The following is a 27,033-nucleotide window of genomic DNA, read 5'->3' on the forward strand; positions in this document are numbered from 1 at the left end:
TCAGGCTATTATGACCTTTATATCTCTTACAAAGGGCAAAGGTTTTAACTCCCAACAAGAGCAGCAAGAAGCTCTTTCAGATGGAATGAAAGTTAAATGTGAACTTAGGGCTTCAGCTAAGAAAGGAGCAGGGGGGAGAATGCCTTGACTCATGAGAAGTGAAAGGTGCATGTATTTGGTCAAAGTATTTGGTGGATGCATTTGAACCAATACAAAAGAAGTTGGAAGGAAAATACTTGCTTTACTGCAATCTATCTCTCTCATCCTGTAGACATCTACTGCATGCTATTAATGATGTGTATTTTATTATCTTGTAAGTGATAGTGATCCACACCTATCAAATCCTGTGAAAGGGATTAATTTTCCTAAGCTAACAAACCTTGTAAGAAATGAGATGAAGTGTTGCTTTTCACACGGAGAGATGAAAGAAGCAATTAGAGAGCTGAATATAGGTAAATCCCACTAGAGCAAGTATTTGATCAGCTTGGTTTTACAAAATTTATTTTGATGACTGGTGGTGTGCATATTTGTGTAAACATACTTTTCCTCTATATCATCGCAAGAAGAGAAAAAGACTGAACCAAACTTGGCTTTTGTTGTTTAATTTTATGTACTGTGGCTACATGAATATCCACAGGGTATTTGTGCAAGTGCTTCCAGAACTGAGGACTCATGAGAGAATTGATTGGCCCACCCTCCTTGGAGTCAGGCATTTTGCAAAAATCCACTTGATACACAGTGATTAGCAACACCAAGTGCTTTAATTACCAGGGAATTGTATTAACTTGATGCTACTATGGTTGGTTCATCATAGAAATTCTACCTTGATTCTTAGTAGTGCTTCCCATACCTCCTGCTGGGCCAGGTTGAGTTGAAAATCATCAATGGTGGCTGCAGACAGATGTCCTGTGCTGGAGCTAGGTCTTTCTGGTGGGTGGGATTCCACCCCAGCTCTGATTGCTGCCAGGTTTCCATACCTTCTCTTTATTCTGCTCTCCTGTGTGGCTGCTGTGCCCTTTGCACTCTTCACACAGGTCTTTGCAGTTATGTAAGGGTGCTGAGACAGCTGTTCAAACACCACATAGTGAAGCATATCAGGAAGCTGCGTGCTTGACTTGACAGAACTTTTCCATGATGGGAAGTAAAATAATTGTATTTGCTTATTGCTCATGTGACAATAGTAATGGCCATGTTATCTGGGGATAATGCTCTTAGGCTTTGGTGCACTGCACATACAAGCACAGTGAGCATGGGGTGATGGCCATAAACTAAAACACAAGGAGTTCCACCTCAACATCAGGAAGAACTTTATGCTGTGGGTGGCAGAGCACTGGAACATGCTGCCCAGGGAGGTCATGGAGTCATGTCTCCTCACTGGAGACACTCAAAATCCATCTGGATGCATTCTGGTGTAACCTGCTCCAGGTGACCCTCAGCCTTGGCAGAGGGGTTGGACTAGAGGATCTTCAGAGGCCCCTTCCCACTCTACAATTCAGAACTCTAACAATTCTGTTATTCTGTATGTTACTTGATATACCTTGATGTTGGGAGATTGATGAATAGGGAAATAATTTACCACTGTAAAATATGACCTCTTGCTTTTCTTTTGCAGCTGCTAATACAAGTAGAGTTAAAGCACTTAAGCATCCCTGAACTGGGTCAGGACACAGGTCCAGATAGGAAGATATTTTTTCAACAGTAGCTTTCAGAAGTTGACCACAGAGGGTGTAATACCAGGGCAGCTGTGCACTGATACCTCCCTTGTATGCTCACATGCTTTTACTATTCCTCATAACCTTCTCTTGACCCAAGTTCTTTCTAATCTGACTGCTTCTCCTATACTTCCCACCTCACCTGTCTTGTGGTATGCCAATCTTGTCCTCTTATTTTTCTCTGTTCTTCACTCCTCTTGGTTGTTGGAGGAGTATGAGAGGTTGGATGCAAGAAGCTCAAAGGAGTGAGAAAAGATAGAGGAGAAGAGGGAGAGAAGGGGAGAGTGTGGAGCAAGGTGGTGGGTGAAGTATGGGAGGCACAGGTGCAGAAATGAGATCTGGAGCCAGAGGACAAGAAGTGCTGGCAGCGGGAAAGCTGGAGGAACAAGCTGAGTAGGAGGTGCAGAGAAATGGATACTGCGAGGGGCAGTAGGAGATGGGACTGAGGTAGCCAGCAGCAAATGGGGAGGGGGCAGATGCCTGCAAGCAGTGTAGGTCAGCAGCATGGCTTTTGTGAACTGCCTTGAGAAGCGCTTTTAAAACCAGGAGCTGGGAATCTCCTGGGACACAATTGACCTTTTTGCCTTTTCCTATCTCCAACAAGATCCCGATGTTTTGCCTCTTCACAACCAAAGCTCTGAACTCCGCCTGGCACTGTCTGTTGTCAGCCAGAGGGTGAATTGTCCTTCCTTCAGCCCTCCTCCCCTGAGGTGTGGTGGCCACAGCCGCCCGCTCCCTGCGGGGCTCGGGGCGCTGCTGACGCAGAGGAGGGCGGCTCTTCCTTCTTGTGTGGCTTTGGTGGTGACGGATGTCTGGCCTCGTGATGGAGCGGGGTGCAGAAGAGGATGCAGCCCCCCTGGCTTGTATCTCTCCTCTTCTGGAAAGCCTCGTGGAATGGACAAAAAGAGCTAAACTGCTGTTTTGTTTTGCACTGCCTTGCTGCATTTTAAAAACATTGAAAATTTGCCAGTCTCCTTTCTTCTGGGAGTTTTTAATAGTGTGGCAGCCGTGCTGCATAAAAGTAGCTGGTATGAACTTTGATAATGTGAATGACAACAACAATTTCTTTATTATCAAAGTCCCCTGGGCTTTCTCATAGATTTTTATTATGGAAGTAGTAATGTACTTAGGAAAGTTGTATTGCATTCATTTTGCTAGCTGTATGTTTATACTGTATTTATAATTCCAAGCTATTAGTTTAGAATTCCATTAAATAGAAAAAGAGTAGCTCAGTTGTTGTTCTACAAAACCTGAATCTATTTCCTTTAAAGAAAACTGAGGCTTTTCTTCAAAGAATTAACATATTTATTTTTGATATTTGTCAGAAGGAACTAAGTATGAGCAAAGAAAGACCATTTTCACTTGGTAATGCTGAACGAACCCCACTTTACTGATTTCTGAATTCTAGTAACAGCATTATACAACTGCATAAACAAAATCATTTTTATTCATTATTTTCAGCAGATGTTGTTTCTAGGAGTTAGTTTCGTGTTATGTTTTAGGAGTGAAAAACAAGTCTGAAGCAAACACAAAAATGAGGTTCATTACTCGTTAATAAAGTTTGAATATTTTCTGCGTTGCTGATTTTTCACCTGTGTCTTTCTCTTCTGGTAAGAAATGCCTTGCTTGTGGGAAAGGAACCATGTAAAACAGGGATATTTGCTTGCCTGTTACAAAACAGTGCATAACACAGGTTCTGAAATAATCTTCTCTATTGTGAAAATTTATAGTCTGACATTGTCAAATAAAAATATTTGATTGATATAAAATATTTGTTTAAAAACACCCAAACCCCCAAAACCATGGTTAGTGCTGAGAAGAGCAGAAGTAAATTGAAGAAATATGATGTTTTGGCAGTTGTTTCGTTATTTTAGAAATTTTCTTGGAGAGTATTTGAATTCTTCCATTGGCAGCATGGTGTAGCCTTAACTGAGCTGACCAAAGACTTGATAAAAAATTCTTTTAGAAGTTTTTTAGTTACAATTATAATATTATAAATAATATATTCCCAGTGCCGGGGAAATTGTGGCTTGCCTTGCCTTTCTCCTAGTGGTGACGTTCAGAGCTGTTCCATCACTTACTGCCATGACTTTGGTTTTTTAATGCTTCTCGTGTGCATGTGCTGTTGTAGCTCTGTAGCTGTAATTGTGCTGCAAGAGCTTGTGATCAATGCTCCAACTTCCTCAAAAGCTGTAAATTAAGCTTTCTCATGCAGATTTTTAGTAGAGAGGGGTTTTTAGATTTTTCCTGTTTTTGGAGCTGTGACTCAGCCAGAGGGAATGACGTGTTTTGAAAGTGAGAGGTCTTCTGCTTTTTGCGAAGAATGGTGGTGTTTTTCTGGAATATAGGACATCAGGTATAACCACAATTTGAAACTTTTTTGGTTTACTTCTTTATTTGTTGATGAGAACCATCCCTTTTAAATACTTGAGAAAGGTGGTGATGTTATAATTTTAATTAATCACATGAACCTAAAGAATTGATCAGGACCCTTAAAAAATATGATGGCTTTAGGACTCATTACAGTGCTGCAAAAGACGTCTTTTAGAATGAACTATGTACCCTAAATAGTGCCTAATGCATTTTAATGCTAAAGTAACACTGAAACTGTTCACACAGAGAAAATTTGAAAGCTCACTCCAGTGACCTTTCATATAAGTCACAAGACCTGCATGGATATTACATCAGTGGAGCTCTTGCAGCTCTTTATTTCTTCAGCTCGCACCAGGGATAATAAAAAGGAGAAATTTTGCACTTAGTGTGCTGCTTAGTGGATGCACTAAGCAGTATTTAATGTAGCTGCCAATCCTTGCTGCACGGTCGCTTCTTGATACTCTGTTGAGGCAAAGCAAAATGCCTCTGTACTTCTTAAAAAGAAGAATTTCGTGCACTATTGAGTGGTGTGAGCAAGTGCCATCAAGGTAACAACAGAACACCTTCCCTGGTAGATGTGTGTAAGAGGGATTGTTTTTCTCCCTGTTGCCACAGGTAAGGCTCTGCAGTTAGTGGTGTGGTAATGGAACCTGCTGTGCAATTGGGAGTCCTTTCAAGGAGTGGAAAGAGGAAAGAAAGTGCTTCCCTCCCCTTGTGTGGTACTGTAAGCACTTAAGTTGTTGGTGTTCATTCAGGAGAGCTCGAGCAAAGGCTTCTTGTCGTGTACTTTCTGTCAACTTGTTAGTGACATCCTTTCATTAGCTTCACAGTTAGCCCCAGCTGCATTACTGGCCATATTTGTCACTTGCTCTGCATCTCTCTTTATGTTACACTAGCACGTGCCATTATGTAGATTTAATTTTATCAAATGGCAAAGATGGATTCAATGACTCACCTGAATGTTCATGTTTTATTAGATACTGGTGTTGAGAGTAGAAAGCAGCTACATGTGGTGAGAGAAGAAAGAACAATTTATAAAAGTGTTTGTTAATGTCACAGATTTAGGAAGGACTTCAATAGCTGGTTTTTGTTGTATCTGCACTCACCTCAGGTGAAGAGAAAACTGGATATAACAGACTTTCTAATACTAATGGTGAGACTGGCTCCTGTTTTCCTTTGTTCATGGCCTGAATAAACAAGGCAGAGAGCAGGGAAAAAAGAGAGAAAGAGGAAGCAGAGGGGAGGTGGCCTGCCCAATTTCATAAGGCACGTTGAGAGATGCCCGGGCCAGTGCTCTCTTCTCTGAGATGCTCTGCAAGCATTAAGAGAGGTTCATTGCACTTGGATTAGTTGCAGATAAAATGGATGCTTTCTGCAGTAAAATGTATAATGACAGTATTTGGCTAAAATAATTGGTCTCCTTTGAAACCAAGAAACATGTTATTAAAGAATAGGAGTTATTCTAGTAAAGGGTCTAAAACTGATTCTAAAATCATCGTTTTGATCTTCAGGCAAATATCATTCAGCTCAGCACTTTGTTTATCTGTTCAGGCAAAATGTCAGTCTCTGGATTGCTGAATAGAATTTACAACACTTGTATAAACTTGCAATGCAGATTTCTAATTTGCATATTTTGCCATTTTTCCCCATTGTTGATGTTAAACTGTTAGGATGCTTCAAAATCCTTCACTGCCGTGTGGAAGGAAGCCTTATTACTTGTAAGCTATCTTTTCGTATATCTGAAAGCTTAGATTATGCCTGTTCAGTTCTTAAAAACAGAACTATTTTATTTACAGTACCAGACTGTAAAATCACTGCACTAACTCTGAAATACTTGCATTGTATTTACAGGTATAGTGGGTCACCAACTGTGGTTAAATCTGTGGTAGTGGAGCCAACTCTTTAAAGAGTTTGGGTCATTAAGTTTGTAATAACTAAGTGTAGAGGAGTAGAGAGCAGGAGAATTAAGTGACACTTTCCTTGACATATTTTGAGAGATTATGTGCTTGCCTGATATGGTGGGATAATGTTAAAAACAATATAGGTCCACTGTTCACATGGGCTTGGCTTCATTCAAGCAAATGAGATAAAAGCACCCTGCAGCTTCTTGATGTGATTGTTTTAGCTTGTTCTAACAGGTGCAAGCTCTTGTATCTAGAGTAAACAGAAAAATAGGGACTTTAATATGCTTTAATGAATGTTGGTGAGGGATGTGTGTGGAGAAGAATAAAAATAACTTAAAAACAGGAGCAGTATTTACAATACAAACCAGAAGCAAGCCATGCAGTTAGAGTGTGTACTTAAGTGTTTTGGTTTCCTTGCAGTCAGGGTGGACATTAAAAAAATGCAGCAGTTCAGGAGTTGTGGAGTGGTTGTGTTATTGTTGTAATAACTCTCAACTGCATTCTGTTTAGTTTTGTTTCTCACAATTATGTTCTGTCAGCTTCCATATCTGTTTTAGTGGTTATCTGTGTTCAGTTATTTCCCTCAAGATGAGTGTCTTCTTTGCGAAACACTTGACTGGCTAAATTTCATGCTTTGAGTCTCTGAGCTATGTTGTGTTTTTTTACAAAAATGATAACTAACCTCAGAATTTGGGAGGGATACTCTGCTTACAAGGATGCACATGATGATGTTTATGCAGAGTGGATGTTCTTCACCTGAGAGGTACACTGGAAAATAGAAAGTATTCTGTGGTCCTCATGCCTTCAGTTTGCACACAGCATTGCTGTCTGTCCAACAAGTGCTAGCAGCAGAGATGACTTTATCTTTGGGTCAGATCTGGCTGTTGGCACCCGTCTGTCTTCCTGATTTGGCAGGGACTGCCCCAGTAGTTGACTGAAATACTGACCCTGATGAGAAAGTTTGTCCAAATCACAGGAACTAATTTACTTCAACTTGTTATGTTAGTATGCTGAGTTTGCTTCCTCAAATTTAAGTTTTGCAAGTAAATCAATTTATATAGAAATGTCAAACTCCTGCTGATAGCCTTGCTGGGCAGCAGTTGCTGACAGATTCTGTTGCAAAAGCTGTTAGATACTATAAAGAGAAATTGCCCCTCTGAAGATCATTACCTCCTACATCTACATTTCAGGAAGTTTCTAGTACGTATTTCATCTGGGCATCTCAATCTGCCAACTGTTTATGTCAGACAGAAATTGGAGCAGTGTCAGGTGGAATCTGCCCTGCAACTCTCCACTGAAAGGTGGAACTGGATTGTGTTGTGAATTAATACAGGAAAAGATCTTCTTGTGCCCTAGACAAGACTGAGGGCTGAAATGTAGCTCTGGGTTTAATTTATTTTAGACAGGTTCTGTATGATAGAGCTTGGTTCTTACATTTTGATGCCCGAAGGATGCTGTCACCTGTCTTGCAGAATGTTTAAATTGAGTTAACTTCATTTTCAATCAGAAAAAAAAGTACTCCAGTCCTAAATCTTTCCAGTTGGAATTGGGATGCTGTCTTGGCAGTGCCACATAAAGCCAGGGGAATGAATGGAAGCACTTGGCTTCAGCTTATTTTAAAATCAGAAGTTTGAAATGAGGCAATAACAGGACCATCAGCATCAAGTACCCAGCGAGAAAGGAAGGTCCAGGTTGTGCCTAATAGCACCAATGATAGAAACAGCAATTAATAGCACCAATGATGCCTTGCCCATCAAACTGGGATTAGAGCATGGAGTTAATGGTGCTGATAGCACCATGGTGGTGGGCTGTATCTCTGTATGAGCTATTCATTTAAGAGTTGAACTCAATCCTTGTGGGTCCCTTCCACCTCAGAATTATCTGTGAATATGTAATTTTCAATGAGCTGCATATGACCTGGTAGTTGTTCTTTCTTGCACACAGTGTTTGTATTTGGTTCTCAGTTTTTATTTATGCCATTCTTGAGAATGTATTTATTTTACATTAAGTTTCCAGACAGAATTTATGCCACTCTGCAATCAAATGCCTTTGTGGAATCCAAAGCAGGCCCAATTTACTGACTTCTCAAGTGTTAGCAGAAAGACCAGGACCACATCTCAGCTATGACGCATATTTACATGAATGAAAAGGTTCTTTACTTTTGAAAATTGTATTGCTTGATGCAAGGATGCCTCTTCTGAAAGAGGATTGCCACTTATCCTCCTTAATGACTGTCGTCAATTTGGCAAAGAGCAGGGACAATACAAGTTTTATTTGCTGTGTTCATTAGAAGACATTTTTTTAAGTATTTTAATCATGGCAAAGATAATTGATGTTATGAGAGTAAATGTTGCATCTATTAGTATAATTTTGCTAGAATTACATTAAAAATCCAAAGATTTCTGGAGGATGGTGTGTGTACACAGTGCTTTCAGGATGCCCAGATAAAGGGAGCTGTTTAGTAAGCCTTTTTAAAATTACAGCTAAATGTAAAACCATATATTAAGAAGGGAGAAAAGCAGACCCATCACATGAAACAGAGAATTGGTATCCAGCAAAGAAACCCATTTAAAAATAATGCTTGAGCAATAAGGAGAGCATTTTAGTAAGACATAAAAACAATTCCATGTCCAAAGAAAAATTGTGGAAGACTTGGAGCTCAGTACTTTACTTACTGAACCTAAATGTAAAAGTTGTTTTTTATAGGTTAATCTCATAGAAGGAAGCATGCAGGAACTGTGGTTTGTTTTGTCAAGAAGGGTAAAACAAGAACTTCCTTGAATTTGCTTTAAATTTGGAAGAAAAACACAATTTAACAGTGAATTGTTGAAGCAGCTGTTGCAATTGGTGAGTTTTTAATTTCCTGGGGTATGTGTGGACAGACTTTTACATTCTATTTTCTCTTAGCTAGATATGTTTTAGTCAAAATGATAGGGAAGTTAAGCGAGTGCTCTCAGTTCAGTTTTAGAAGGGAGCACTCGTGCATTCAGCCTGGTCTTTAAAAACTCTGAAAAAGTGCAGGAGGCTGATGCCACTTGTTCCTGCTCAGAGCCTTGTTTCACTTGGTATTTGTGAGAACTGATTTTAGTATCTGCAGGGGAAGTTAGGAAACCCCTCAAATGTTACTTCATCTAAGAGCAGGGGTGTGAGCTGAATGAGGGAAATCACTGCTGCTGTGCCACGGGAAGGTCTGAATCAGCAGCCTTTCCTCTGGCCAAACTTCTGATAAAAAAAAGGAGAAAGATGAAAGCTTGTCTGTTTATCCAACTGGGATTTCTGCTAGGATGAGTGCTTCATTGGAGGGGGGAACCAAACTCAGACAATGTCTGCCGTGTGTGTGATGCTCTGAGCCGGCAGAGGCTGCTTGCAGTGCTCTGCAGCAGCAGTGGGGAACCAGGGGAGCTGCTGTGCTGGGCTTAGGTGGGGGAGCAACGAGTTAATCACATTCTCCTCATGAGTGACAAACTCTAATGTAGAAATTGCTGGAATGAGGACAACAGCATCTTTTGTTAAGTTTCTTATTAAACTGGGCATAATAATTCACTCAATGGGTTGCAAGTCAGTAATGTGGGGGGTGAGGGAATGCATTTTCTTTTCATATGCTTTGAAAAGCATCTTGAAAGTAAGGCATGCTGGAGGAGTTGTGGGGGATCAGCATCCACGTGCTGGATGTTGCTGTGAGGGAGCTGAAGAGCAGCTGGATGCCACTGGCAGCTGCTGCCCCCACGTTCCAGCATGCTGGGGTTCTGCTTGTGCTCTGTTGGGCTGTGGGTGGTGGGGGATTGCAGCTTGAGAGTTTGTTAAATCTCTAAGGGTGGCCAGAGTTTGGAGACAGTTGTTTCAAAAAGAAATATGAAACAGCAAATGCAGCACTGACTGCTGAAGTCGTAAAGCAGATGGTGTTACGAGCCACAGGAGGGTTAAACAGTTTGACAATATCGACTGTTAAACTCATAAATGATAATTAATACATCTTTTTTATTGCTGACTCAATTTCTGCCGCTTGCTTGGACTTTTCTGTTGCTGGCAGTGAGGTTTGGCTGTTCTGAGCAAAGCCACAGTTTGCTCAAGAGCCACTGCCACCAGTGGGGCCCAGAAACCTCCTGCAAGAACAGGATGGGAGGGAGCTGCTGAGGAGACAAGGTGTAAAGAACACAAAACCATTGACAGAAAATCTTGTTTAAAGGAATTTCTTCCCCTTCCAGCCACGTGTCAAAAACCTCTGAATTAGAAAGGGATAGAAACTGAATGATGGATTTTAAGAAGCTGTACCCTCCTCCCTCCCTCCAATTACTGCTTGCATTTACAGGGTAGAATTAATGAAGTTAATTACATCTACACAAAATCTCTTGGTTGAGTGAATTACTTAGATCTTTTAAAGTAGAGACATCATTTTCTGCAAGGTTCACAGGCTGTTTTTCAAGCTTGATTGGTTATTTTGGTTTATAGTCCCCATGATTCATGGTTGCTATCTTAAGCACTCTGGGGTGCACCTTTTAGAGTAATACAAGATGTCAAATTCAATGTAACAACAACTGCAGCATTCAAAACAAAAATACTGAAATAAATAAAAAGACTGGTTTCTAACAAAGATTAAAAAGAGTTAAAATGTAAAGCAAAATAACAGGGTGAGGTGCTTAGAGGGTAAAACTATATTGTGTAATTAGCAAAGAAAATGTCTAATACGCTGCTTGTCTGACAGTCTTTTGTTCACTTTGGTGTCATCATTTTCAACATGCAGCATTAATCAGGGGAATTTTCAGAGGTATGTTTATATGTTAAGGTGGAAAAAGAAAAAAAGGACAAAGAATTATCTGGGCAATCAAAACATTTTAAAGGAATACCTTCCAGTAAATAGTATTCAAGATTAGGACTTCAAAGAATGGAGATCAGGCATACACAATTGTGAAGCTCCAACAGATAATTTTACTTTAAAATTATCTGACGTGTGAGGTTAACATTAAAAATAAGCCTGAATTTAAGCCTGGAGGCAAACTTGAGCACCTAATTAATTTTTCACCAAATTGCATATTGGGTTTTTTTTAAGGAAATTTTTGTGCAGATTTAATTTAAAACTTTCTTGGTTTGTATATATTTTAGTTTAGGGATTTTCTTAAAAATTGGAAATCAAATAGGAGTTTTTGATATGGAAACACTCATTTTGTGTCTTGTGGTGATTTAAATTTAAATTTCTGTTTCTCATTTACAGCTGTGTCCTGGGCTCTCCCCTGGTTTGTACTTCAAGCAGGGCCCCATGAGCAGCACCTTCCATGCTGTCCTTGTGTCTCTTGAAGGGCAGAATACATTGTATTTTCTGAAATGTAGTGCAAAAAGAGCCTAGTTTACATGGAAAATAAGGTGGTGTGTACATTACTAGAGCTTTCCTGAAAAATTTTGATAGCATTTCCTAATGGAAAACTTCAGGTTTTTCAGATGAAAGAATTGCATTTCAATTTTCCATCAGTAAAATTCCAATCCTTACTGCATACAAATTTTCATTATACACAAAAGCAGTGCTAACAAAGATTAATTTCCAAGAAGAAAAGGTAAAAGCATCCTGTGTGCAGTCCAGATACGCATAATTGCCCCCAGCATAGACAGGCACTATGGTAATGTGGAGTTAAATGTCCCATGAAGACTCATGGTGGCCCAGCAAACATAGAAACATGTAAGGTTTTGAACAGCCATATTAAGTGGGCATTTATTTAGGCCTCTTTGTACACACTTGAAAAACCAGTTTAACAGCAACATTTGCTGGTTGAGCACAGAGTCAAGCAACTAAGTTGGGGGAGGCATTGGGAAATCCTACCAGGAAAGGAATATTTTTGGCTGATGATACTTGTCCAGGGCATTAGGGACGTGAGGTGACCTTTGGAGTCCCATCACTGCAGCTGGTGTTCCTTGTGTTAATGACTGAGCCTTACCAAAGGAAGTCTCACTTCCATTTCAGAAAAGCTGTAACATAAATTCCTAACTGTTTTTTATTTGGGTTGTCTTGGGCTATGCTGTTTGACAGAGAAACTTGTCTTTGGTTTGGTTTGTGCAGTGTCCAGCACAAGGAGTTGCACAGCCGTGAGTGAGGTTCACTGAGCACTCTCACAATATGAGCAAAAGTGTGTCTCTCCCATGGAGACAAAATATTTAATGCAACTATTGCTTGAATTGTACTGATTACATGAGTCACTAAGAGAGGGAGTACTCCTCTGAAAATAGGCAGCTTTAGAAAGAATCAGTCTTTTGTTTGATAGGTGACTTATCACAGGACAGGTTCTTCTACCATCTGCATTTTGACTAATTTCTAGTTTTACCTAAATGTTAGAGGTATTACATGTTTGTCATCATTCAGAATTTTTATTATATTTTACTAACAACATGGAAGCCCTTTATTTTCTATTTGTTGCTGTGAAATTATTTCAAAATTTACAACTTCACACATGCAGACTCTCCCTGTGGTTTTTAATTGTGAGTATTTATGATTGTGATGTTTTGCAAGATTCTGGAGCTTAAGCCCCTCAGCTATCACTGCTCTCTGCTGCTGGTGGAAACACCTTAACAGCAGCAAGCAAACTGCTGGCAAAAGGAATTGCAGCACGAAGATAAGGTTGTTTCTAATCTAAGCTCTTCTCAGTTGAGAATTGCATGAGGAAAAAACACCTTCAAGGAATCAGTCAATTGTGGCTTTTTTCTAATGTACAATATTTACAACCTCTGACAATTTGAGCTGAGAACAGCAAAAAATCTGCCCTAATTGCAAGGACTGCAAAAAAATACTCTCACTTTTTTTCCTCTGAATAAATGATTGTTTCTTTGGGATGAAATGCATGTCTGCATTATGAAAGAAAACAATAACAGTGCTATGTCTGTGCTCATTAAGTGGTTGAAGAAGAATGAACAAGTCCAGATTTTTCTCTGCCTCTGCCTAGATTTCAGATAACACAGTAGAGCATGTTCACCGATGCCTCTAGTCCTGAAGGGAATATTGTACATTTTGATGATACTTTTATTACCACTTTCAAGAACATCTGTAAAGATTTGGGACACACACCTGTGCGTTGCTATGCCAAGAGTAAGCCTTTGTAATTCTGGAGTGTAAGTGTAGAAAATAACTCAGGATTTCATATTGTACCTGGAATTTATATCAGCACCAAAGTGCTTATGATTTGAAAGACGTATGTGTTATTTCTGTGAGACTGCATGTAAATACACACATATCTGTATATATATTTAATAATATATATTTAAGCAATGTTTCTTTTAATAATATATATTTAAGCGATGTTTCTTTTGTAACATTACTGATTCAACTTGTAAAATACTTTCATTTTTTTCATCTTAGGTCTGAGGGTAACAGTGTTACTAACATCATCCCTCATGGTATTGGGAGCTGGCCTGAGATGTGTTCCAGTTTCAGACACAGAAATTAGGAAGAAGTAAGTGAACTAATTACTTTTAATATACATGTTTTATTCTTTCTGCTAATATAATTTTTGCTGCTACTACAAAGAAATGTTAGTACAAATTTTGCGTATGAAGTTGATAAACCAAATGTTTGTTGTGTGGCCGTGGGTTTACATGCTCCTTTGCTTCTTAAATGGATTTTTCTCATCCTTCTTCTCCATAATATCTGAAGATCAGAAAGCCCTTTACAAGCTTGAGTTAATTTAATCTCACCCCATCCTCCATAATTAATATTAATCTGCTTTGCAAATAAGGAACCAGAGATTTAGTGAGGTTCAGAAACTGGCCCAAGATCACACAGGGAGCCATGGCTCAATCCCCCAAAATAAGTAATTTGTATGCAAATGTTAAATAATTAGTTCATTTTCTCATATAGAATGTATGGGATCATGTCATGAGACAGATGAATTTGTTTGTGCAAAATGGCTTTTTTCATGTAGTCTCTTCCAGTCTGCGTTCTGAAGTAGCCGTGTACTTTTTCTGCAGTTAAATGATTGTCTGTTGTACACATGCACTTTACAAATTTGTTATAGAAACAGATTCCTTCCTAAAAATCCCACAAACCAAACAATTTAATTATTCCATCCACATCCTGAATCTGGGAATCCTCAGTAAGTCAGGAGTAGCACTCATTTTGTACAGCTAGGGAATGTGGATCATTTCTTCACTTTCTTTTGCCTCTCAGGGTGAAGGAGGTGGGAGTATGCAGGCATTACTACTCTTTCCTGCTACTTTAAAAAAGCAGTAGCACTGGTTCTTTGCTAATTCTGCTTGCATAATATATAAACACTAAGAAAAGATCTTACAAATAAAATATTTTATGTGGGTTGGGTTTTTTCCCCCTTGAATTCTAGCCAGCTTAAATTCTACCACACAGTCCTGGTGTTACTTCAGCAAGTTGTTTGGGATTTTTGGTTTGATTTCCCACCCCCCCCCCCCCCCCCCACACTTAGTATTGCTTAACCTGAAAATCAGCTTGGGAACCTTTCAAGCTGAGAAGGAAAATGTTTGGTGTGATGTTAAAAGCTGATGACTGGGCACTGTGGATAAAACAAAGAAAGAAGTTCAGAGAGAGAACTGAGAATGTAAAAAACACATGAATTGTAAAACTAGCCCTGATAAGTAAACTAAGAGCAAAGTGTCAGGTAGGGGGGATGCAATTTCAGTTCTTAGGTGCTCAGTGAGTGTATAAGGAGGCACTCAAGGTGCTCCTGATGTTGTTTGCCCAGTGTTGCCTGCTTTGACAGAGTGTTCAAGTACTCTGTGAGCAGGGCAGGCTGAACTAACCCTATTGTGCCACCCTTCACAGTGACCCTTTTGAGGAAATCGCACTGTTTGGGTGGCCAGAAAGAGCTGTCCTCATTTTACCCTTGGTTTACATTTTTTTAAAATGTCAAAGGGTGCTTGACATTCAATTTGTTCATTCTCATCAGTCTTGGGTTGTCTGAAACGGGACAGATGCCTTAAATGCAATGCAATGTGGTCTTTCACCTAACTTTTCATTTATGATGTATGCCAGGAGAAATGTGCTGCCCTAGACTTTACCAAAACAAAGATGAAGATTGTAAACACCTGAGAAGATGAAAATTCCCAAGTGAGATACAGAAGTGAGGTGTCATTTGGGGAGCGGGAAGGAGAGTTTCCACAAATTCTTACCACCTTTAAACAAGGTTTTCCAGTGTAGCTGCAGAAAGCAGGCCTAGGAAAACAATGAAATACATAACTAAGGAGAAACATTCAAGGAACAAAGAAAGGCTTTAGACTCCATAGAGTCTGATGAGTGAGATGTATAAAACATGATGTTAAAATTTTTTGAAAACTATATAGGGGAAAAAAGAGTATGAGCAGAATACTGATGGAAAAGGTTAATAATTTCATATATTCATGCTGTGGAAATATGTATCATCTCCAGCTGAAACTGATAAATTTCCCTACTTAGCCTACTCCCAAAAAAGAAATTTTAAAGAATTGTAGCTCTACATGAGGAAGTAGCTTGATCTTTTACACAGTTTGATTAAAAAAATCTACCAAGAATTAATTATGGCAAACTGTGTGAAGCGAAAGAATGGTTTTCAGTGAAGTTTCTTGAGACTTTGTAAATAATTGTACAGACTGTGTAATGTTACACTGCCTAACTTGCATTGTTTTGTGGGTTAAGGCTCAAGGCCAGTTTTCATCCATTATTTGAAGTGTGATACAAAATAAAATAATCTTTTTGAGATGAGCATTACTGCTCAATGCATTAGCCACAACTGGCTGAGCACCAAATTATGCACTTATTCTCAATGTTTATATGCATTAATACAACAATTTGAATGTTACAGAGCTTGTCAGAGGGACAAGATCACACGCAAGCTAATTGGAAGCATTTCAGAAGCCAGTGTAACTGGAATTTCTTTAAATGCTTTTGCATGTTTTGTAGTGTGTTCCTTCAGTCTGTGAGTAATCCATGGGAATATGCTGAAGATTTCCATGGGACAATTCTGTCAGAGTTAATATACATAAAATTATAAGAATGTTCATGAGGTTCATAAGGCTTAGACTGGAGGTTTTGTACTTTGTAGCAGTCTCTGCTCCCCAAGCTCTTGTGATTAACATTAAGGAGAGCTACTAAAGCCCACTACCTATCAGAGCAGTCAGAGACATAAGGAAATCACTGTTAAGACTGACATTTAATCCTGGCTGCTTTATGCTCCTTATCTCAAACAGACCTGTAATATCCAGGTGTATTCTTAAGCCTCTTTCTAGTCTATAATTATTCTTTCGGTTGTAGTGTGTAATATCAGACTAAGACCATCTCCAGTCCTCTGAGTCATGTTTTAAACAGGGACCTTAACCTCTCTTTTCAGTACTTTTGATGCCTATGCATATGAGGGAAAATTCAAGTTGCACATTTCAGTGTGTCTCTTGAAGCAGCTGTGAATTTTCTGTGGTGAATTTTTGTTCTCTGCCAGTGTGTGACCTAAAACTGGAAATCCATGCCAGAACTGCATAAATTCAGTGCAGGCTGAAGTGGGAGTACATGGTGAAAATGTTGAAATGTGAATTTGCATGTCAGATGGAGGATCCATCCTTTACATGGGCTAATAAATCCCCTCTCAATGTACACATATGCTTTTACCTGTTTTCCTCCCCAGCTCAGTAACCTACGGGCTAATGAGTGTATCATACAGACAAGTACTTTAAAAAGAATTTTTCTTATGTACCACACATTTCTGGGTTTGTCAGATGTGCCAGACATGTGACAGTAAATTTGACTTTGAAAAATAAACCCCTAAACTATTACTCCTTTCTAAATGTTATGAAAACTTCATTTGCCACACCCATTTTTTAGTTCTCAGTTAATATACATTATATGGAGCATAAAAGAAAAAAAGATGTTATCAAACTCTACATTTTCTTGAATCTTCTTCCCTTTCCTGGAGGTTACAAGAACATCACTAATGATTTTTTGACTGCATTTTGTCCAATCCTTTCCTTTCTGGCACCTGCATGTCACTGAGTGAATATTTTCACTGGACTCTTTTAGGACTTGATTATTGTATCCTGAACATTAACGTTACTGGGAGGGCATTTTTTTATAGACTAAATCAGAGTTGTGTTTTTCCCTCCTCATAGTACTTCATATTTACCTTGTATTCTGTGTTTAGTAATAGATTTACATACATCTTAGGCCTTAAATCGAGCCAAAACGCTGAAACATATAAAAAAGAAGGAAATAAAAAGATGAAATCAGCCCACAGCCATAAATCTTTGGCTTTTAAGACTGATTGTGTGATGTAAGACTTCTTAAAATGCCTTGAAAGACAGGATAATTAAAGACATGGAAGTAAAGGATGTAACATAATTTGTCATTTGTATTGAACACATTAATTAAGCAATTTATTAGAACTTGTTATGCTGTGGGCTAGTGTTTGTCCTTCACATTACATTTCACAACAGAGAAGTAGTTATTGAGGACCTTGAATCATGGCAGAGAGAGGATGCTCCTTGGCAGTAAGTACCATTAAAATGTTTGTTGGGAATCCAGCAAAATAGCACAGAGAATTGCAGTGAAAACAGAGTGGTTGTTTACACAGTCTTTTATAGGAGACACACCAATAGCTGGTAGATCCTGTAAATGGGTCTTTTTGTTAATATTGCCAGTTCTTAGGATTTTGAATATTTCTCTTACTCTTAGATATATTGTTGTGATCTCTTTACTATATTTGTAGAGTCACTCTTAGCACATATTTGGTACATTTTGGTTTTATTAGCTAGATGCAACCTAGTTTGTATTTTACTCTTGTTAGACTTACCCTTTAATAATTCCACATTTTCCTCTTTTCTGTCCCTGAAAGACTAAAGAATTAATGGGATCATCTCATTATTTGTCTTTTCTGATTCTACGGCTGCCATAAGCCACCAGTCTTATGTATGAAAAGTGCAAAGGGGCACCTCAGGAGAGGTTATTTCAGTAAAGGAAAGGCATACTAGGATTCCCATATTCCCTGGTAATACTGAACACACTCCTGTGCTCCAGAAACCCCAAACAACCCAAACTGGAGCATCTGTGAAGAAGAGGAATTAAAGTGTTCTAGGGAATGAGAAGAGCCTGTTAGAAGTGGATGGTAGACAAATTAGCCTGTAAGAAATAAAGACAGAGTGTGCTGAGTGTTTTGTGCTCCCTACCTCACTGGGGAAGAGAAATGAAAAAAGGATTTAATCTAAAGTGAGGGTCTGGGAGTAGAAAGATGAATAAACATACCTGTTTGTGTGCTGTAGCTCAGCAAGAGGAAGGGGAAAACATTAAGATTGAGCACTTGCCTGGTGCTGATGGTGCTGGTTTGTGCTGCAGTGCTGGGGGAATGCTGAGCTGGGTTAGTCCATGGCATCAGAAGAATAGGAAAGTGCGGAAAAACAGAAACAGGTCATTCACAAGTAGGTTCACATGGAGAATACTTAAATTTTATGCCCCTGTAACTTAACAGTTTATCTTGATTTTATTACTTCCACCAGCTTCATCTTGTACACAGGGTTTATTTTTTAACCTCTGCTCCAAAGCATTTGTTTTAGATGAGAGGTCCTGTGAGTTGTTTTAAGTGGTTATGATTTTTCCAGCTTTGCTTATTTGTTGATGGTAGTGGGGGGTGATTTAGTGTCCCTGTGGCTGCCCAGGGGTCCTGCCTGTCACTGCTGGAGTCGCGTGTCCTGTGATGCACCAGCAGCTCCTGATCAGCGCTGCCGCTCAATTGGCTTCTCCTTCAGCTGGGCCAGCCTCAGTGGAAAAAGGAGGTGACTTGACAGTTCTGGTCATAAATGGTCTTTTCCTTTTGCTCCTGTCCTGGACTTTGGCCGTGGCACTGTGGGTGTCATCCACCTGCAACCAGCGTGGCTGCTGAATTAGCAGTTCACAGAGCCTGTGTAAATTCTTGGAGTACGTTAAAAGAAACTCAGAAAGGGCTTGGTCTTGCAGCAGTGGGCAGCACTTCTACAAGGCCTCAGTTAGTGCAAGCTGGTTTTGAAAGGGAAGAGAATTTATATTCCCTGTGGGATATTTAGCTTCATCTCATATAATGGCAGGTGGTATCCTTAACTGTGGAATGCTTTTTTTTATCATATTGAGCTCTTTGCCTTAGTTTGTGACTCATATTATGGTGGCTAATTTCTGTCCTAAAGAACTCTTATTAATCAAATTTATATTGAAGTTGGTGCATTATACGCAAAACACCCTCTTGCTCTTTCACTCGCTTAAAAAAATTATTCGGGAATATTTAAATAGGTCTTGTTTATCCCATTCCTTAATTTGCTGCATGTCCTGTACACTCCTACTCTTTTACTAAAAAATCCTAGCTAGGATCTCTTTTGTTCTAAATAATCATAATCAGTTTTCTCCCCCAGCAGCCCAAATAGCAGCCAGTCCTGGTGTACTTCCCTGGTAATTTTTTTCAGTATGTTTTGCCTCATTAGCCCATAATGTAATTGCCTGCTTTGTGTTTACAATGTTGTGTACTTTGGGTCTGTTCATATTTGATGAGCATGTCCCCTATTAGTGTTGCTTTAAATATTTCTTCTTTTAGTAATGGGTTTGTGGAGTTAGTTGGTTTTAAAAGAAAAACAAGAAAACAGAACTTTTCATAAAAAAAACCCCGTCAGCTTTTACTTTATGTGCCCTTACCTTTCAAACCTGGATAAAGTGAAGAACCCCCTCACCCTACACAGCTATGTGACAGGTGTGATGCCTGCACAATAACAGTGTGAGGATGCAAGGGAATTTGTCACCACAGTGCCAGGGGGTCTCACTGTACACCCATCTCATCCCTCTCCTTTGTCAGGGTGTCTGATGGACACTTCAGGCTTTGGCTTGAGATTGCTGCTTCCTCTCCTTGCAAATACCTGTCTCTCTCAGCAGGCTCTCAGTAATAAGTTTTGGAGTAGCTCTGGTTTTCCAATCCTTCAAAAATTTAATCCCAAAAATCACTGTCTTTTAGACCACTGTAAATGTGTTTACTGTTTACTGTAAGTGTGGGAGAAGAGACATGAGGCTGGGATGATGGGATGGAGATGCTGTGGTCCCTTCCAAGTCCGCTCCCATAATGGACTGACTGTGCTGAGGCCATTGTTCATACAGGGGTAAAACATGAGCCTAATTCCTGATGAAAATGGCTAAATGTGCATTTCTAAGTTTTTATCTTTTCTTTTTCATTCTGTTTCTGGGGATAATCTACCCAACAGTGACTCAGGCTTTCTGCTTGTAATAATATTTCTTACTGATGGGGGAAAAACCAGCTTTAAATTATTCCACATATCGATGGTTGCATGCATCAAAAACAAGCTAAGAAATGCTAATGGCCTCAATCCATGAACATCCAGAAGGCAGAAAGCTTTTGTAGTATAAATATATAATTTAATGAAAATATTGAAAGGAATCACATTTCCATGAAATTCACCTATCAGAATGTTATTTTTAATAGATGAATTCATTGCTTTACCCAGAGGTATTTTTCTTTCCAGTCTTTTTCCAGACATAGAGCCTTACTATGCTCTCTTTGGGGTATAAACAAAACATCATTTGCATTGGTTCTCCCCATACTCTGTAGCAGTGAATTGCAGTAAAGCACGAATTTGACCTCCCTAATTCTCTTTGCCTTAAAAGTGCCTGAAAAAGTTCCACTTACTGGAGGTTCTTTTGTTGTATTTATTTTTCTGAGTTTAAAGGGAAAGCTCTATCCACTTCTAGTAGCTTGATTGTGAAAAAGTGGTTCTTGACAAAGCTCATGTTGGTTCCCTCTGAGGTGTAATTAGTCTCCTAATATATAATGTGGGTAAGTCCATGGCTTTTCATGTGCTTTTTCTGGGCAAGCAGTTTGCATGACATGTCAGTATAGACACTCTAGAGTAGGAGGTATTTGCTTGCTTTGTTGCCATGTAGTGAAGCTAAATTCAATAGCACTTCAAAAGTTCTCTGAAGTCCTCCAGTGGAAGGGTCTCTTTCATTTGCTTCCAGGAGTTCCCACAATGAGCTAATCACTACATAAACCTGTTTGTCTTCCAAATTAGCAGGAGTTGAACAACCTACTTGTTTCAGTGAATTAAATTGTCAGGCATGTGAAAGAAATAGCCATCCATTTCTACAAAACATCAACTTCTTTATCCAGAATTGCTTTTTGCCTGAATTGTTAGGATCAGCAGTTGATGTACTGAAGTTTTCCACAGTAAGTGGCACACTGTAGCTCTGTCTTCCTGCAGAATAAGCTCTCCCAGTGACTTCGGTGCTCCTCACACTTTGCCCAACAGTGGCAAAACTAAATTGCAGTTTATTTTGGTTGTATTTGCATAGAAGCTTGAAAAGTGACTAAGTGGTCAGTTCTCATGGCAGCGAGTGGGAAAAGCATGGTAGAAGTTTCAGAAAAGAGACCTGCACCAGAATTACGCCTTCTCAGGGCTCTTGAAATCAGCTCTGCTTCCTCCTAGGATGCAAAGGAATTGGATTTTCCAGTCGGCTGGGCCATTGTGTTTAGAGAGTCAGAGCAACACCCTGGGGTTGACAGCCCTGCTCTTCACTGTGTTGTCTGACAAAGAAAAGGTGAAAATGCTTATTCCACACTATGAATCAGTTTAAATACTGATCCAACTTCTCTAGTGTTAGCCTCCCCAGAAAAACTTCATTTAACATATCTTAGAACTGAGCTCTGGATACTTATTTAAATGTTGTGGGTTTTAAATCCATCGAATCAAAAGTAATTTTTTGAGTGAGTAGTTCTCCCTCCAGTGTTGCCTTTTTTCTCTCATCTGAGTATAGAAACTAATGAGATTTTCTTTCATTTTAAATTCTCCTAAGTCCAGACATTAGACACAGAGTGGTAGGAGCACTAAATGTCTGCATTTTTTACCTAGAAAAAGCACTTACGTAACACACAGCTTTTAAATAGCTTAACAAATCCAGTACCTGATGTGACTGTGACCATGCATGCAAAGTTTCAACTTGTACAAGGAGAAAAAGAAAAACAAAGCTGACTGTAAATGGAAGTGTTTTCTCATCTTAACTGTATGCTATTATCATTAGTCACTAGAACCTTTTTCTTGTGTAATCTCACTTTTTTCATACCCAGTTTGCTCAGTGATATTGTAATTCCAGCATTTTTATCCCTACATGGTTTTCTTTGTTGCTGCCTGTTAGGATATTGCAACAGTGACTGTAAGGAGTGAATCAGGCAGGTATAACCAGGTCAGTTCCTGATACTAGTATCAAGTCTTCTCAGGGAAATGAGGAAAACTGCATAATTAAAGTTATTTATAACATGACTTGATAAAAAATGGGAAAGAGATTACAGTATAGTACAATAAGAATTTTTCTTCTCTGATTTCTATTGCTGTGTTTGAACTGTCCCTTGTACTGTATTTTTGCAGTTCAGAGGCCAGTTTAGGAACAAAAGTAATCTTTATTTTGTGCAGAGGTGTGTGTGTGTACATATGTGTATTTTCTTACATAGATAGATACGTAATGTAAATGTCTAAGTTACTCATTGTTGTGATGCTCTGGCATATGACATTTCACACTACCATTTACCATCAGTCCTCAAATATTTTTTTTTATTTCTTTAAAAAGGCTCATAAAGGGCTTGGGTTCAATTGCAAGGTACGAGTTTGTCAGAACACATAAATTCACTAGCCAGGAAGGTCAGGTGTGCAAAACCCTTGACATAGCAAAATGAGTCCAGACCTGGCTACTGAGACAGTTAGAAACAAAATATTTTAGATAGATGTTTACTTCCCCCATTTTGCTTTAAGCTACAGTCATGAATTGCTTTGTAAGTCGAGAAAGAATTTCTGGTGTAACTTTTTTCCAAGTTTCTCTTTCATGATTGTGATTAAAAAGCCTTCTGCTCAAGTTATTTTCTGTCATTTGACCTCAATAGCTTTCTACTTTTTGATACATGAAAATAATTAAATGATGATTGAATAAACAACATATCTGAAAATGGCGCTGGGTAAATAACAGATGAACATTGCACTTGATAGTGTAATGAGACCAAAAAATGTTTTTCCATCTGGGTAACATCCTGAGCTAAAGCTTTCTTCTTATACCTTTTCCTCAGGAAAGAGAAAACCTGTTGTGCAGAATGAAATTGGAATAATGATGGGCAAAATGCAGCTCCTCTTTGCACCTTTTCAGTAGCTGAAACAAGGAGAAAATCAGGGGATAACAGAAACAAACCTCTCTTGGTCTTGGAGCAATTTTGAGCACTGATGGTGTATGAGAGGAGGCTGACGGGCTGTGAGACCAAAATCTAGTGCAGTGCTGATAAGATGTTGTTACAAACAGCAAAAAGCCACCAATACTGTTGTGTTCATATTTCTCTGTCAGGTGGAGCAGCTGGCACATACATCTCCCAGAGCAGCAGCTTAGTAAATGCTCTGAATTGCATTTTGAATCTCTTGTCCCTGCCTCTCTGGGGAAATGAGTTAAGGATGTGCCGAAGAACCATGCAAATAATCTTTTTCTCAGGAAAAAGCAGCTTAATTCAAGCCAGTATTGAAAAAGAGATAAAACAGGGTTTAAGCTGTTATCATATGCAGAGATATTTGAGATAGTAGTCTGTATATTGATGGCAATTGAGTCTGAAAATAGTGTTTATTAACTCAAATATGTTGGACTTGAGAAATTAAACAATATGAAGATAAGAGATGCTCTGCCCTGGATGATAATGTCAGCCTTAGTAAATGCCAGAAATGCAAATCCTTGTGAACAGAGCACACCAGCCAGGAAAACACCAACTGAAGACACCTTGAGAGAGGCAAAATTGGCTCACCCTTTGGAAAAAAAAAACCCAACAAATGCAAATCGACAAAGACAAAAAGCTAATATAGAATTAAAATTCTGGATTAAGTTGCTACCTTCTCCCTTGGAATCTGCAAAGTAAAACTAACATTTGTTGTTCTTTTTGAGTGTAGAGATTGGTTATAGAACTTTATGCAGGTGGTGGAGTTTGATAGACATAATCTAAATCTGAAGTATATGGTAAGAATATGTGTGTGTAATTGAATTGCTTATAAATAAGAGTGGGTATTATTTCTGTCCCAGCTCAGAAGGAGTTTCCTTCAGATGATACGTAATAGTGCTTCTTTTTTTGTATACTTTCTATAAATTTTGTTTAAAAATTTAATTTCCAATCCACTGAGAATCGGTAGCATCTATTCCTTTCTATTACAATCGATCATGTTAATTCGATAAAGAGTCTGTAGGCATTTCTTTTGCATATTGTGTTCCTTTGTGTGCTTTAAAAAACTCCTGCTACACTGTATATTATTCAGCCATTTGTGGCTTGAAACACTGCCTAAATGCTGGCTTATGTTTCCCCATTTTCAGGCCGTAGCTTTTTATGTCTCACAACTCAAGTCTTGCAGCAATAACACTGAGTTCCTGCTATGGTTAGAAAAACACCACCCGTTTGAAAATATCATCTGCCACCACTTTATTGCACAATGAATAGATTTGCTTTGGAGGGTTGCAATATCTCATGTGACTCTCTAGCTGTTTTTTAGAGATGAAGTTTTTGTATAAATTCCAAAATAGTTTTGCCTTCCATGGCTGGTTACTTTTTGGAAGAGTCAAAGTGGAAGATTTCTGACTAAATTCCACGTATTAGAGAGCCTTCAAAAAGTCCTTTCTCTATTTGTTCATTGTACTAATATTAAGCCAAACTTTGCAGAGACTTCACTGCTTGGAAGTACTATCTCTGTTCTGTCACCAGCCTTATCTGTTAAATCCCAATGAGTGTGAAAAACGAGAAAAATCTGGGTTTACTTGGCTGTTTCAGCAGTGTGTTGAGAATGGCCAGATTGCTGGAGAAGACGACTCTCTTGGAAGCCCTAACAGCCCGGCCTTCTCATCTGTAGGCACATAGAGCTCATCTGAGTGTGTAAATAAAAATAAATAATGCAGTGAAAAAATATGCAGAGTATTTTGCTGAAGTGTTTCAATTTTGGATCTGCCATAACCAATTTAAATCTTCGGTTGGGATTTACGCAGGCAGGAGGGTCAGGTTTACAGTGTTTGTAATTTAAAGCTTGTCTGCTACTACACCTTTTCTGCTTTTATATCCTGTCACGATACCTTTTTGCTGCAACGAAAGCCCTTTTATTCCCTTTTCCTTTTCTGCTTTGAAGTGAACATTTGCTTCTCCATTTATATGAGGTAATGAGATCAGAGTAGCTCCGGATTCTTTAAATCAATCTCATTTGGCTTCTTTTAGCGTACAGAATATGCTTCTTTCGCACAGGACTTCCATTTCTTTGTGCAGCAGCTCCATCGCCGGCACTCGCTATCTCCCATGCCTTTTTAATTAAAAAAACCCAGCAAGCAATTGTCATCCAGGTGGCCGCGGTGTGTTCTGTCTTGCAGGCTGATCCACGGAGGGCAGCTGCTGAACGGCCTGGCGGGGCCCACGGTGATGAACGCGGCTCCGTTCCTCTCCACGACGTGGTTCTCTCCGGACGAGCGCGCCACGGCCACGGCCATCGCCGCGCTGCTCAACTCGCTGGGCTCCGCCGCCGCCTTCCTGGTGGGGCCGCTGGTGGTGCCCCCTCCCAACGGCACCGCTGCGCTGGCGGCGCAGGGCAGCCCCCGGCACATCAAGGACCGCATCGAGGCCATGCTCTACGCAGGTGTGGGTCAACCCGAAACCAGCAGCGCCCAGAGCCACAACGTGTGCACGCTGTGCTTGGTGCTTGAGAACCGCTACCCTCTAGTGGCTGGTTTGCACAGGATCTACTCTCTGGTTGAGGGGAAATTAAGCCAGGAGGCTTATTTTTTTTTTTTCCTTTTATGTAGGAAAGGTTTTAAAATAGCTTTTTGTACAGACTGACTCGAAAAGAAGCAATTCGGTTGTTTGTATTGGCTGATCTTGGGAGAAATGTCTTCTTAGAGTTTCCCTGAGCTTCAAAACTGGTTTTTGCTTATTGGATTTTCATTAAAATTATGTTTCCGTGACAAGTTGGATTTCTAATACTGTTTCTGTAAGGATGGAAATTCAATAGTCTTTTAGCATTAAATTCTTTTCTGCATTAAATGAGCCTTAAATTATGACCTGCACATGTCTTTCAAACGTGATTAGATTATTAGTATTTCAGAATCTACAGAATTAGAAACATTGAAAATAAAACACAATAGATTTTGGTTTTAGCTAGAACCATATAATTCTTACTGGTGAGCAATTTCAATGAAGTGACAACAGTTTAGTGGAAAAAATCACTGATAGAAAATTCACCTGATAAAACTTGGATTTTATGTCCTTGCTCTTTTTATTGCAATGGCTTCTATGCCTCTTCCTGTCGCTTGGAAAAATTAGCAGCAAACTTTAAGGAAACAGAACTGGTTAAGTGGTTTAAATGTCTAACATTATGATTTTTAGTGGATATAAATTGGTACAGCATTAAGAGTTGCACATCCGAGGTTTTCCCCTCTTATAATTGCATCCTCTGAAATTCAGCCAGGAGTTAGTCCTAAGTGTTCCAGAAGTCCCAACATATAAATACTGTGTAGTTTATATGGAGGTTTAGGAGATTGAGTTAGCTGTTTGTGATCATTTATTCCTGGACGTTATTCTTATGGAAATTTGTCAAGTTAATATTCCTGTTGGGTGAGGGCCACTGTAATGTTTGTTTTAAAGAAAATATAACAGAATTTGGATCATGACTTCAGCAAGTATTTTTGAGTAACCTACTTTTTACTGGACACAAATGGAATAACAGGGAAATTCAGGTTTGGCTAAGCCTTTTCCACTAGTAAATATGGTGTTAGTCTCTGAAAATCTCATGGCAGATGAAAATGGCTAGTGTGAAAGATGGAGAAATTAAAGTAAGACAGGTTTTGTCCTGAGGAGCAGTAGATAAGGGGAGGAAAACCCTAGCAATTAGAGAAGTGATTTAGCTCTCCCTCTGCAGATTATCCATGGAGAAGGAAGAATTCTTCTGCCTAAGGAAATACCATGTTGTGCTTGAAACCACTGTTTTGAGTCTGGTAGCACTAGAAATGTTGCCTTCAGCAGTGCATTAGATTCACATTCTCTTCTGTTCTCTTCTGGGAGGTTTTCCTAAATATTTTC

General features: G+C 39.2%; 1 protein-coding gene across 1 annotated transcript in view; it reads left to right on the plus strand.

Moving 5' to 3' along the window:
- SLC49A4 (solute carrier family 49 member 4) overlaps positions 1–27,033 on the plus strand; it is a 69,562-nt gene that overhangs the window by 6,727 nt on the left and 35,802 nt on the right. The window contains exons 2-3 of the mRNA XM_063400861.1: positions 13,326–13,419; positions 25,332–25,594. Coding sequence (XP_063256931.1) covers positions 13,326–13,419; positions 25,332–25,594 — 357 coding nt within the window. The remainder of the gene's footprint in view (positions 1–13,325; positions 13,420–25,331; positions 25,595–27,033) is intronic.

The sequence above is a fragment of the Prinia subflava genome, chromosome 6 (assembly GCF_021018805.1).
Source record: "Prinia subflava isolate CZ2003 ecotype Zambia chromosome 6, Cam_Psub_1.2, whole genome shotgun sequence".
In the NCBI taxonomy this organism is placed as follows: Eukaryota; Metazoa; Chordata; class Aves; order Passeriformes; family Cisticolidae; genus Prinia; species Prinia subflava.